Source organism: Asterias rubens, chromosome 21, assembly GCF_902459465.1.
Source record: "Asterias rubens chromosome 21, eAstRub1.3, whole genome shotgun sequence".
In the NCBI taxonomy this organism is placed as follows: Eukaryota; Metazoa; Echinodermata; class Asteroidea; order Forcipulatida; family Asteriidae; genus Asterias; species Asterias rubens.
Window position 1 is genome coordinate 5,904,348 of NC_047082.1, and position 14,067 is coordinate 5,918,414.

At 37.7% G+C, this 14,067-nt stretch overlaps 1 protein-coding gene across 2 annotated transcripts in view; it reads right to left on the reverse strand.

Moving 5' to 3' along the window:
* Window positions 1–14,067, reverse strand: part of LOC117304909 (harmonin-like) — a 103,725-nt gene that overhangs the window by 69,141 nt on the left and 20,517 nt on the right. For both annotated transcript variants that reach the window (XM_033789557.1, XM_033789556.1), the window contains exon 2: window positions 7,757–7,824. In XM_033789557.1, coding sequence (XP_033645448.1) covers window positions 7,757–7,824 — 68 coding nt within the window. The remainder of the gene's footprint in view (window positions 1–7,756; window positions 7,825–14,067) is intronic.

Here is a 14,067-nt window from a genome sequence, read left to right on the forward strand (position 1 = left end):
TGCCACTTCCTTGAGTATGTTTAAAAGTAAGCTTAAACAGTTCCTCCTTAATAATTGCGCCTAGTTCTATTATGTCCTGTATTCACCTATTCACATTATTTTTATAGTCTTGTTGCCTAATTCTGGTTTTCCATTTTGTTTTGTTTTCTAATGAGTATTAATTTAATTTAAATGAATCTATTTACGCACCTTACTTGTCATCCTGTTAAATTATTTATGTAAAGTTTGTCCTTGTTTTTGTGTTTTGGGGGTTTTTGTTTTGTTTATCTGTTTCATGTTCATCTCTTAATTATTGCTTAGTATTTTTTTAGCGCCTACGTACTGTATTGTGTTTGTTTCCTTTTGTAAACTGATTGTTATGCTTTATTGCTTTTGTTAGAGGGTCCATACTCGACAAGCTTTGCTTTTTATGGGCCCCCCTCCAACTCCATCACCTTGTGCTCTGTATGTTTTTTTGCTTGTTTTCCGTAATTTATATTTTGCCTTTGCTTGTAAATGTAGTATTATAGTATTACGTCATGTATTATCATTATTTCATTTGCTTGTAAAACATAGTTCTTTATTCACTGCTTATTGTTTTGTTTAATTGTTTGGATTTGGAAATAAAGTGTATTGAATTGAATTGAATTGAATTGAACTTCACCACGGAAATAATCCCAATCATTAACCACAAAAAACAACTCTCCACCCTTAGAACCATTAATTTGACCCCCCATTCCATCGACATGTCCTTTGCCGTGGGATGTTGAAAAGTAATTCAACCTCATTCACATTATGCTTGCCTACCAGGCCATGGAACGTGGCAGGAATATATTTGTTTTTAAACTGTGTGCTGTGCCCATCTGACCATTGTTTACAGTGTATTGGGCTTGGAAACACACGTTACATTGGTAACACACGTTACATGGTAACACGCCTTACAGTTTTCGGAGGCTCATTGTGAAGCGGTGGTTAAGAATTCATCTAAGTTTTTACTGTTTTTACATGAGCCCTTATTAGTAGGAGGAAAATTAAAAGTTGCGGCATTTGAAACCAGGTTGTTTAGTAATTATATTTAAAAGGGTGTGTTTTGGTAACACGCGTTACGCTCTCTGAGAGTACCTCAAACCAAGTGTTGACACAAGTGTACATTGAGTTGTATTGAAATTTTACATATTTTTTCTGAAAGAATACTGCCCATACTTGCTCTCATTTATACTTTGTTAGAGAAAATTGATACTGACTATAAAAATAGGCCAAATTGATAAAACCGTAAAAAACATTACCTTTTTCCAACCAAAGTGCACAAGTAAGTTTTTTCACAGTTAACAATATCCAAACAGGAAAAAAAAAATTCCCCTGACACTTGGACATGTTTGGAATGATATAAAGATAACAATTCAATTCTGGGAGCAATTTCATTTTTCTAAGAAAATTCCACCTTTTCATGGAATCGCCCTTAAATAAAAATGTTTTCCATTACTCGAACGTCTCAACATGGCAATTTATTAAACAGACGGGTAGGACATTCTTAACATTTAAACAATTTTTTTTTTAAATGCTCGTTACAAAACTGCAATTTAATAAACAGACACATTCTGACAACTTTCTTTCCTGAAACATTGGCAACTTTTCCCTAAACAACGGCAATTTTCCCCAAAAACTTGAATGTTACACAACGGCAATTTATTAAACAGACGAGTCGGACATTCTTAATATTCATAATACATTTTTTTCCCAATACTCGAATGTTACAAATTGGCAATTTATTAAATAGACGGAGTTTGGACAATCTTAACATTTAAATATAAATGTTTTCCAGTACTCGAACATCTCGAAACTGCAATTCATTAAACAGACGGTTGGCTTATCTTCGCATTTAAACATTTTCCCCCAAATCTCGAATGTTACACAACGGCAATTGATTAAACAGACGTGTCGGACATTCTTAATTTTTACCGGTAAGCAATTTGTTTTTCCAGTACTCGAATGATACAAATTCCCAATACTCAAACGTCTCAAAATGGCAGGGGATCACCTTCAGGGCATGCTACTTTTTGTTTCAGATATCAATATTAACCACACAGAGGGAAACTGACTGGATAAATTTTGAAATGAGGGGATCACCTGGCTGCCGCTTCCCAGGTTGTATCATAATTTGGGTGTGATCCCTGGCTACACGGCAGTTAACGGTTGTATTGCTTCTGACTGGCACCCCCAAACAAAGATCTTGACAAAATAGGGACTCCGCCAACATAGGGCTAGATAGCTCAGTTGGTAGAGCCCCGGCACGTTTATTCGGAGGTCGTTGGTTCAAATCCCACTCTAGTCAAATCTTTGTTTAACCCCTAAAATCAGTTTAAATAGTTGTTATTTTTTTAGAGGTTATCAGTATAAACCACAAGGAGGTTGTTACAGCTCTTAATCTGTTGTAGTGTGGTCACCCATCCAGAATACATTAATCAGATAGCAGCCTGGCAGCGCAAGGAGCATGTGTTCTCCCTTCTCAAGTTTTGATTTTCTTCATAATGTAATTTTGCTTGTTTTATGTATCTACTGCTTTATGGACTCGGTAAGCATAAACTTCCATTATACAATTGTTCCACGCTGTGACGGGATCAATGGCATTTTGTACACCCGAGGGGGAAAATGGCACCCGAGGCAAAGCCGAGGGTGCCATTTGCCACCGAGGGTGTACAAAATCCATGGACCCAGTCACAGCGTGCAACAACTGTTTTGTTATACCTTGGTAACACTGTTATTCCTCTTCTCGAAGTTCTGTTGTAATCTTCAAACAATATAAAGACGGAGCTAATGCATAGTTTAATCATGGTTTAAAAAGCAGACTAACAGTTCAATCAAGAAAACATTCTTCACCTGTTCTCTCGAACCCCCGTGTGTTTCATACAGCGCTGGAAATCGACCAACGGTGGGAACGATCAAGGTGATGTAATGTTACCCAGCGCGCTGTGCATTACGTGTAGCGCGCATCTTTAGCCATGATAGATGCGTATTTGTTGCACGGCACGTGATTGGTTCTCGACCGATCAAACTTCACAATTTGTACAGAGGTATAACAATTACTATTGTATAAATCGTTTATCATTTGTCAGTTGTAATATTTCTGTGTTTCTTTGTAAGTTCATTTCTAAAGTATGTTGTTTAAAGATTCTGTCTAGGACGTTACTTTTCTTAAACCTTGAATTGCATTTTTAAAGACCATGTGGGCAATTCCACGTCATGGACATTACGTTTGGAGACATTTTTAGAACTTTGTTGGTCAGTTAAACACACCAAGTGGCTTTGATTTATAGTTTTGTGTTTGATACTAGTATCTTGTGTCCTAGTAAGTCAAATGATACTATGTATTTGGAAAAGTTCGAATTAATTAAGGAGTCAGAGCATTGCTAACGAGCGTCATGGACATTACGAAAAACGGAAGTGGGTTTTGGGTACAACACACGTAATTCAAAAACTCTGTGAAGTTAAAGTTCAAAATTTTTAGAATACCTTTTTATTTTCTAAACAGGGAAGTAGTTAGGATGAAAAGTGATAATATTTTTTTAAAAACCTGTCAACTTTCTTGTCACACGTCTTAATAGAGCGTCATGGACATTTTGGGTTATTTTTGGCGTCATGGACATTACGTCAAACTTGTAAAATGATGCAACATGCTTTTACCCTGAATTTGTAAACCCATGTGCTGCCTTGCTGTTAAAATGTGTTTTAAACTATATTGAATGTCCCTGTCTTACTGTTTAACCTCTTTCAAACATTTTTCAGAACCCAAACTCCCCCAGAATCTCACTTAAACCCCGCCCCTCGGTAAGTCCCCTTTTTGCACTTTCCGTCCACATCTAACCAGGCTGGCTTTTGCCTTGGAGTAGTTATGATAGACCAGAGATGTAGTATACATGAAGTAACCTTTCTTTTCTAATTATCTTTCACATAATTCCCTTTTATGTGTTTCTCACAAGGTGATTGTTCATCGTGAGTAATATGCTGAACATCTTTCGTCAACATTTTATGACGACAGTAAATGGAAATTAAACATTAAAGGTTTCTGTAATTTTCAATGTTGATCTGGATACTGCTATGTTCAAGACTGGGTGAACAATTCCCAGAAGTGAGAAATGAGTTGGGATGACTTCTTGGGAGGAACAGGCCAAACGTAACTGCTTCCTTGGTTTTCCAAGTTCGAGACAGTCAATGAGGTCATCCTCTACACGTTCAAACTAGATTGACATGCAAAACAAGAACGGAGAACAACAAATGAGGGAAAGATTGGCTGCATGGGGCTTTTATCATAATCATGTTTCCAGATTTTGTCTTGTTTTCTCTCAATACCTTTTCTGCCTCTCTACTCAAGTCTTAGCCATTCTGAAATTATGTAAACAATACAAAATTACTTTATGTATAAGGCATGCAACTGCCCGTTGAAAAAAAAAAGAGGAAAATTTTCAAAGGCACAACGCAAGTGCAGAGCGAGGCAGCCGAAACGCCACGGGACACGATACCCACAATGATACCATAGAAAATGTTGAGGTTTATTATGCTCTTAGGTGCATTTTTAACATGTACTAGGCTTATTTTACATGATTGTAGCTGTACACTCTTAATGCCAGGCATATATTAGGCTAAACAAAAAACGTCATTCCAGGGGCTCACCCGGGTCAGCCCCAGTGCCCTGCTTGTGGAACGGGTCACTTGAGGCTGACGTCACCATGAGAGTGCGAGTGTGATCGTTCGATTAGCTCTTGTCAGGGGCGGCTCACCCGAATGAGCACCGCGGGGTCGACACGGGGAAGCTAATCGAACACACCCAATGTTTACACACATATGCCGCATTCCCTTTCACCCTGACACAAGAACTTTTTGGTTTTGGTTTAATAAACAAAACAAAACGCGGAATTCCGCGGAAATGCGGAAGAGTTGCATGCCTGATGTATGACGTCTTTGTATCCAAGCTATCCGTAGATGTGTACAAATCTGCTTTACTCCTAGGCCTTGAGAAGTCTTCTTTGATGATAAAGTGTGTTTAAATGTCCTACATTCATTTAAACAGTTCCATGAGAAAACTCACCTGAAAATCTCGGATTTGGGCTGTCAGTTTGTAGAATATATGTTGCCACTAAACGCGCTACTAAACATCCAGCTTGAAAAAAAATTCTGATGAGGTCTATGACATGTGTTCTCTTTGGCGGTTGAAACTTGCATTAAGAAAAGTGTTATTTTGTCATTTCAACTTGGTTTCAGTTGGTTCCACCAATGTTTATCCTGGGGGTGGGGGTGTCTGGCGGGCCCAATGCAGCAAAACTTTTGTCAGGCGGTTGATACTGGTACTAAGAATAGTGTTATTGGTCATTTCAACTTGGCTACAGGTGGTTCCTCTGATGTAAATCCAAGGGGTTGGGGGTGTTTGGCGGGCCCAATGCAGCAAAACATTAAATTGTCTGGCGGTTGATACTGCTGGTATTAAGAATAGTGTTTCAATAGGCACAATAGGTCATTTCAACTTGGTTTTAGATGGTTCCTCCGATGTTTAACCCCGGGGGTAGGGGTGTCTGTCAGGCCCATGCAGCCAAATTATGAATCTAGGGCCACAACTTAAATAGCATACACCTTTTTAGCCCTACAGCTGGTGTCATTATTATTGTATGGGCTCATAAAGTATGAAAAAAATAACACAACGACACGCGGCGGTCGTCCAGGGGCGGAGCTCCAAAAAGGGGAGGTTTTAGCATATTTGAAGAGGCTGTATCTCGGAAACGATATGGAGTATGGATTTAATTTTGAATGTGTGTTTATTTGAGCCATAGTGGAACAGGTAAATGAAGTTTCATGTAAATCTGAGCTGATTTGACATACATTTTTGTACATGTAGGTTTGTACAGTAAACATTTGGGGGAGGGGGGTGTCTGGCAGGCCTAATGCAGCAGAAAATTTTTCTGGCGGTTGATATTTTTTACTTAGTATTATGTTAATGACCATTTCCACTTGGTTTCATGTAGTACCTAGAATCTTTGATTCAGCCCATTATTTTGCCTCTTTGCTGGGGGTCCATGCGCTACACGCAGCAGGGGTTCCCTGGCAGACATCCATATCTGACTACGTCAGGTTATCCACCAAATGTTCCTGTACTCAAATATTGGTACTGCGTTCCTTTAACCAAAGTGCCGGTCTGCCAGTCTTTAAGCTTAAAACGCTGTAAAAACAGTCAATTTGAAGGGGAGGTGCTGAATTTTTTAGGGGGTCATCCTCAACAAATTTGAGTAGGATTCTAAAATTTTGATTGTTTAAAAAAGATTTATGAGCAAAATCTAAGACGAAGTGAGTTGGCATGGAATTAATAGATAAAACACTTGACAAAGAAGGATGCAAATTTGTATTTATTCTTGATGGGCCACCTCAATTTTCGTCTTGGCACCTAGATGAGAAAATTGTACATTTACACAGGGCACCATAACAGGGATAGGGCACCACATCAATCGCTGCAGGTGCTGATTTTTTTTGGTTATTTCCAGGCCCTACACTTGTAAAATGTCACAATTTAGGCTGGTCCCTTATCATGACTTCATATTTGCATGTCTAAGACCCCAGTCAGAAACTTTAAAGACCTGCTTGAACGAAAACTTTAAGTCATTAACTTTGCTGAATTTCACTTAAAATGTTTTCAATGAATAAGGAAATCGAGTCATATGACTATAAATAGATTTCAATTGTGTAAAAAAGTAATCTTTTTGAATGCCCTTATCCAGCGCTTTTCTGAGAGATTTGCGAAAAGCCCTGTTACGTAATCACTCTCAAAACGTCATCTCTGGGAGCTCCAATTTGTAAAAGCCGCTTTGTTGCAGCGTTGAGGCATAACAAAGCAAGCTCCCAGAGAAGACGTCAGCGACATTGTCCTTTGAAGTGCACCGTCAACGGCAGAAGTGTTTTTAGTTTTTCAAAACCTTTGGGTTGGGGCCTGATTTTGTAACCGATAATTACGAAAAATTCAGACGTGTACACATATCAAAATCACATTAAAATTGTGAACAAGTGCATTATAAACAAGTTGAAATACCATTTCCGTTGAAAACATTCCCCCAGGTAGGTGTTTAAGGGAATTGTACAGCCATCCGTTGGAAAATTATAAACACTTACATTTGATTAAAGGGTTGCTGCAGTGTTTTTTTTATTCATTTAAACCTGAAATATTTTTTTATTTTTTTATTAAATGCGCAAGTATTTTAAAAATGGTTTTCACAAGAGATGAGGGGAACCCACCTCGCCCCTAAAAAGGAGCCTTTATTTGCATAAATGTGACGTCATGTCGGTAACCCGAGCCGCCGGGCCCCCTGGCTGTGTGCATATAGAGACATGTGCACTGTGTGGCCTGGTACCTAGGCACTTGTAGTGAGGGACCAGACTCTTTTTGCCGACGATATGTTTGAATTCCCGACATGACGTCGATGGTGGGGGGGGCGGTAACAATCCACAAAAGGGGGGCATGACTTATTGGCTAATTACTCAAGTCAGATATGTCGGGAATAAACAAAACACATTTCATTGATGTTCAATACATATATCAGAAATAAATGACAGCAAAATTAACTATTTTATTTGAATTCACTGCAGCATCCCTTTAAATGTCGAGATTCTAATCAAAACTTCATATCACCCAGACCAACATGACTAAACTCAAGATGATCAAAATAGTCCATTCCAACTTATGACAAAAACATAGGCCCTGTCATGAAAACAAATTATAAATAAATACATTCATTGTACTCACGTCTGGTAGTCTCTTAAATACTGGAACAACAAGTCTCTTTCAGATTCAGCCTCAATCAACTCCTTTATCTTTAACACAAAATATTTATAAATACTTTGAATTTATAGGAAAAAGTTTTTGTTATATGGTGGAAAAATTGTATGTGGTCATTGTTGAAGTTAAAGTGTGAGGAAGTGAATCGCAAAGAGCCCATCAAAATGTAAGAGTCACTTGGGGACCATGCCAGTGGTTGAATGATTTGACATTGACCCAGTTGTCTTGGTTTTGCCTGGGAAACATTCTTTACAGGGACAGTTTATGCATTGTAAGGACAACATTTTTGGCAATCCTGTTTATATTGGACCTATCCTATGTCTTTCTCACGATTCCCCTGGATTACAAACATTAATCATCTTGAAGATGATTCCCAAATATTGCTAAAATACAGATAAATTTGTCTTACTCTTTGCAAAGAAAAAACTTGAAGTGATTAGGAATGTTATGGGAAACAAGCTTGACAAAACTCTTCAATATTTTTGCACCCATTTATAAATATAAAAAAATGTCAAATGGTCCCATTATAGTGTGGACAGACCCTGACACCAGGATTCTGTACAATCATGGAGGAAGGAAGAGAAGGAGCTCCAATGAAGGGACTTCAAAAGTCGAACCTGTGGTACCGCATCGTTTAACGACACCTCGTAATCACTCACATACCTTACACAAACAATGGGCGACCTGGCATTTGTGAATTTGCGCGTGCGCACTTGGTTCTTCGCCAAACTGTGGCATCGTGTGTCGTATGGATATAATAGAGGAAAAACCACTTTTTTGAGACGCGATAACATTTTTGGACGCTACTGCACACCTTAACGATTAACACAATTGAATACCAACCACCCTCGTGTGCCTATACCCAAATTTTGATCCACCGCTATTGACCGGAAGATCACAAAAAATGTGAAAATATGTCATGATGTTTCAGCGAAACACCACAAACGGTAAATGAAAACGTGTATATTCACAATTCTTGTCTCCAATGATTCAACTTTACACGAAGGCAACGGTGCAGAGCGGCGGTACCGCACGTTCTGTACAAAGAGATCTAATCCTGCTCGATAATCGGCCGTCCAGCTGGAGGTCTCCTATCTTTTTCCACAGGTCAGACAGGGGCATTCCCAGGTCAAAATTCCAGTTGAACCTAGTTAACTGGGGTCAACTGGTTCAACTGGATAGTGATCAAACTCGTCCATTTTCCATATTAACCAACTGGTTTGGACTAGGTTTAACTGTGTTCAACTAGGTTGAAATTATAAACCAGTTGGTTTCTGTCCATTTTCCATATTAAACCAACTGGTTTTAACTGTGTTTAACTAGTTTATCAACTGGTTTCAACTAGTTCCAGTTAAACCCAGTTTAACTAATGTAGGTTCAACTGGAATTTTGACCTGGGTTGTCAGGGTATTCTTTTGTTACTCTGCGGTTTTGCGGGTCGTTCAAGCTCCTTCTCTTCCTTCCTCCATGGTACAATTAAAAACATTTTGAAAAGAGACAATTCAATAGATCTTAGAGAGTATCAATTGTGCTTTTCTAAATGGGCAGTTCCATGGGGTCGAATGTACATTTCACACACTACAGTGTGTATTATTAAAGTAATATAAATAAATAAAAATTTATAAGGTAGTCATAATAAATGTATAAGGTAGTCACTAAAGTTATTTTATCAAAAATTATTCATCCACATCTTTGGGTAGATGCAATTCGCCCAAAACACCATGGTGTTGGACGTACTCAGAGAAACGCCTTTTTATGAAAACCAATATTTGTAGTACAAACTCTGTGATGTGTTTGAACTTTAATGCAATTTTTTCTTATTTATGTATTCATCAAACCTCTGTTAATACATGTAGGCCTACACTTCATGATAAGACATTTTTTGTTATAAAATAATGATGTAATCTGCCAATTCGGTGTTGTATGATCAGATTATTTAAATCATTATTTGTTGAAAAAAAAAGTGGTTTAATTGTCAAATTTTACCGCGTTTTGAGATCAATAGAAACAATGTGCACGTGTAATGCAACTTGTACTATGCATCCTTAAATGCATTGCTGTGGCAACCCAAATGGGCAAAAGGCCCCAGTTTCAAAATGTTGCCTAACAATGAAAGATATGTCTGCAAAACAACATTTGGTCAAATACATTGTAGATTGGACTTGTATTTATAAAGTTTAAAGTTGTTGGTGGGTAACTGTTGCCAAGGTCAAAGGTCACCAAGAATGTTGGTGTTTATTTGTTTCGATATTTGTTGTCAAGGACCAACTTTGGAACCTTGCCAACATTTTACTAAATGAATCTAGGCCCTTAAAGAAGAGCTCTATCCTACTTGGGGGTAACCACCTGTACAGTAAACAACTATAGTGCAAAGTCAAGCTTTTCTGATATTTATTATTTAGTACCAAGCCTACATCCATATGGACTGCAACTTAAGGGGTAACACTGTTTCAGTCCTAGGTGGCAACGGCGTCTGGAAAAAACAATTATAGCCCACACCTTGAAGTGGCCTTGTGTGACTGGCAAATTGCATTAAAAAAAACGATTGAAAATAGGGAGATTAAAAAATTCACTATTTTGGTGTCGGAAAAGTAAGTTTCCTAACATTGAATCATAAAAATTTTGAACGAAAAATTTACTTTTTCTTCCATCATTGTGCTGTTACTATAGACAACTTCAAACAGGTACAAAACCAAAACAATAATTAGGCAAAACACTATTTTTTGAGCCAATTTCACTATAGTTCAAGTATTTTTTCAGTTGAAAATTGCATCTGAGCCGCTGAATGTTTTTAGTAACAGATTATATTTTATTAAAATTCATACAATAGCTACAAAATGATTTCTCATTTGCCACATTAGTGCCATTTTGAAATGTTGGCACTGAGGTTTACATTTCCATGGAACTGCCCATAAACTTCAAAATTTTCTGTCCATATGGTTGAGATTAAAAAGTTCACTGTTTTGGTGTCAGAGGCACTTGTCTAAAATATTGAATCATAGAATTTTTTCAAAGAAATTTAATTCCATTTTGTTTCCATCCTTGTGTAGTTACTATAGTAGGCCCTAGGCCTACATACTTCAAACAGGTAAAAAACCAGGACAAACACATTTTAATCCAAGGGTAAAAACTCACACTAATTTTTCAGGCATTATTTTTGTGCCAATTTCACTATTTTTCAAGTATTTGTTCAATTGAAAATAACAGTTGAGCTGCTGAATAATTTTTAAGAACAAATTATATTTTAACTAGACATGTGTTGTTTGTAAATTACAAACAAACGGTGTTTGGTGTGTTTTCATAATTTGGTTGTAACCCTTTCCCAATCTGTTGGAAGCACTGTATACTCAGTACTTTTGCAAGTTTTGTAAAAAAACAAAAAAATGAAAACATAAAATAAAAACACTTAAAAAACAAATATTGCACCTTGCTTGTCAAGATTTGTAATAAAAGATCAAAATTGCAAATATTGTCAAAACAACATGATGACGCATTTCATGTTCAAGAAGTTAACATTCTTGACTTACAATACGCCAATTTTCACCTCAGGCGAACTATTGGTTTTCGCTTTGAAAAGTGCACCTTTAAAGCAATACCACGTGAAACATGATGACCCCATCAAGCTAAGACTCCAAAGATATGTTGCTATTATGAAGGAGATTATTTGTATACCTTTTTGAAACACATGTCCTAAACTCTGACACAACATCTAGTATAAGTGTTTTTTAGATGTTGTTAATCTGCCGCTAGAGAGCACACTTATTTTTTTGGTGACTCGGATCAGTATTATTATTTTTTAATAAGACTTTTGCCAGACTTATGAAGAAGAAGAAGAAGAAGAAGAAGAAGAAGAAGAAGAAGAACTAGAAAGCACGGTAGCTGTATTTGAGCAAATACGGGTATCTCTGCCCGGCGGGGGGTGGAGCATAATATTCTGCATGGTTTATGTTGCACTTGGAGAAATGAAAATTGTGTGTGTTTTGGGGGTGATACAGAACAATATTCGCATACGTTACTCGCGAATACGAAATCCGACCATACGCAAGCGCATACGTAAGCATGCGCACATATTCCCGTACGTATGCCGACAAGTTTACAGTTATGCGATGTGCTTTTGGGCCACCGTACCTTTTTGATTGCATACGTTTGCGATGTCACAAATTTATTCGCAAATGTTTGCGCATACGTATGCGGTGTCAAGAAATTATTCGCGAATAAGTATGATGTCGCGATCAGACTGGATGCTAAAAATCCACAGATATATATTAGAAATTTTAATTAAACATATGCGACAAAGTATAATAAAATTTTCGACAACTCAAACATATTCGCATACGTTACTCGCGAATATCTTAACGAAATCCCACCATACGCAAGCGCATACGTAAGCATGCGCACATATTCCCAAATATTTTCACGGCATACGTATGCCGACAAGTTTACAGTTATGCGATGTCCTTTTGGGCCACCGTACCTTTTTGATTAGGTAAAAGTCAGCTGCCTATTATTACATGGACAAGTGATAACACTATTAATATCAAGTGTCCAACTTTTACTAAGAAACACTTAAGTTTGGTACTGTTACCAACAGTATCATGCAGTTGTTTTACAACATATTTCATTGCAAAGACATTTGGCAAGGTAATGAATCTCACATAAATTCCAAAAACATTCAAAACCTTTTCTTAAGATGCACTGTGAAAAGAATAATTTGTAAAAGCTAATAAGCTAATTTAAAACAATTTTTCTATAAAAATGCTCCGTTATTGAATGACTATTGACTTATGGATTAACGGTGACGATTGCGAAGTTTCCTCACTCAAACTAAAGCTCATGTAACTAACAACCATACACGGTTAGCACGGTTAACATCCGTTGGCTCTCCGGGTTTTCACCGAACCCGTATGCCGTGAATAAGCTCCAGACCACGGCAGAGTGTTTTTAACGTTCACGGTGCAGGTCACACTGCGACCGGAAAATCCCCCATTGCAATAACGTGGGGAAAAGCTTCGGTGGTGATCGTCTCGCAGCGCAGCGTAGAGGATTCACTCATCACGTGACTAAAACAACCTTGTTATATTTTTACGTTGCAATTCTGATCGGCTTACAAGCTTTAGGTACGAGGTTGGAATTTTTGGTTCCGTTTTTTACGAAACCGCGGCTTTAGCTTGGGATGTCACTTGGGCTTCGGCTTGGGCTTCGTCTGCCTGTTTGAAGCCCCGTTAGAAAAGCACATGTTTTCTAAATAACTGACGGAGCCTAAGCCCAAGCCCAATATGTGGCCACGGTTTTGCAAATGCAAGCTGAAGAAGAAGAAGAAGGAGAAGAAGAAGAAGAAGAATATCCACCACAAGGACAATATCTCTGCCGTTGCACGGGCAGAGATAAGAAGAAGAAGAAGAAGAAGAAGAAGAAGAAGAATTAAGGTATCAGGGGTTGATTTCACAAAGAATTAAGGACTCGTCTTATCTCCACTCGAGTAAGGACGAGCATGAATTTAATGGAGGTATAATGGAGGTATAGATGGGACAAGTAACTCGTCCTAACTTAGGATTAATCTTATTAAAGGTCTGCATGGTACAGTGCAGGGTTGGGAATCGTCAAGTTAGGATACCTCTTATTTGAAACAAATAAGGTAATTAAGGTATCAGGGGTCGATTTCACAAAGAATTAAGGACTCGTCTTATCTCCACTCGAGTAAGGACGAGCATGAATTTAATGGAGGTATAATGGAGGTATAGATGGGACAAGTAACTCGTCCTAACTTAGGATTAATCTTATTAAAGGTCTGCATGGTACAGTGCAGGGTTGGGAATCGTCAAGTTAGGAAGAGTCATTGTGAAATCACTACCTCCATGGTGAAATCGACGGCTGTTGATAATGTAGGCCTATAAAAAAAGTATATGGGTGAAAATTCACTAAGCCGCCATAACTACGTTCAATTTGGGTCAAAAATTAAAAATACATATGTAGATTCAGAATAATCATTCCATCTCAGTCAAATAGTCCAATTGTTCTAATTTATTAATTGGGTATTGTCGGGGCTACAACTATTTCGAATATTTAGCAACACATACTTAAAGCTCAACAACTTGTAAACAGTGAGCAGTTAATATACAAAACAATAAGACCATTTTGAAAAACCTCTTCAATGTTAACTGCTAATGTTTTTACCACCTTGTTACAAATATGCTCTGCAACATTTTTGCCGAAATACGTACTATATATATGGCTGTTTTACGAAAAAATTATGTTATCTGCGTGAATTTCAGAGGTTT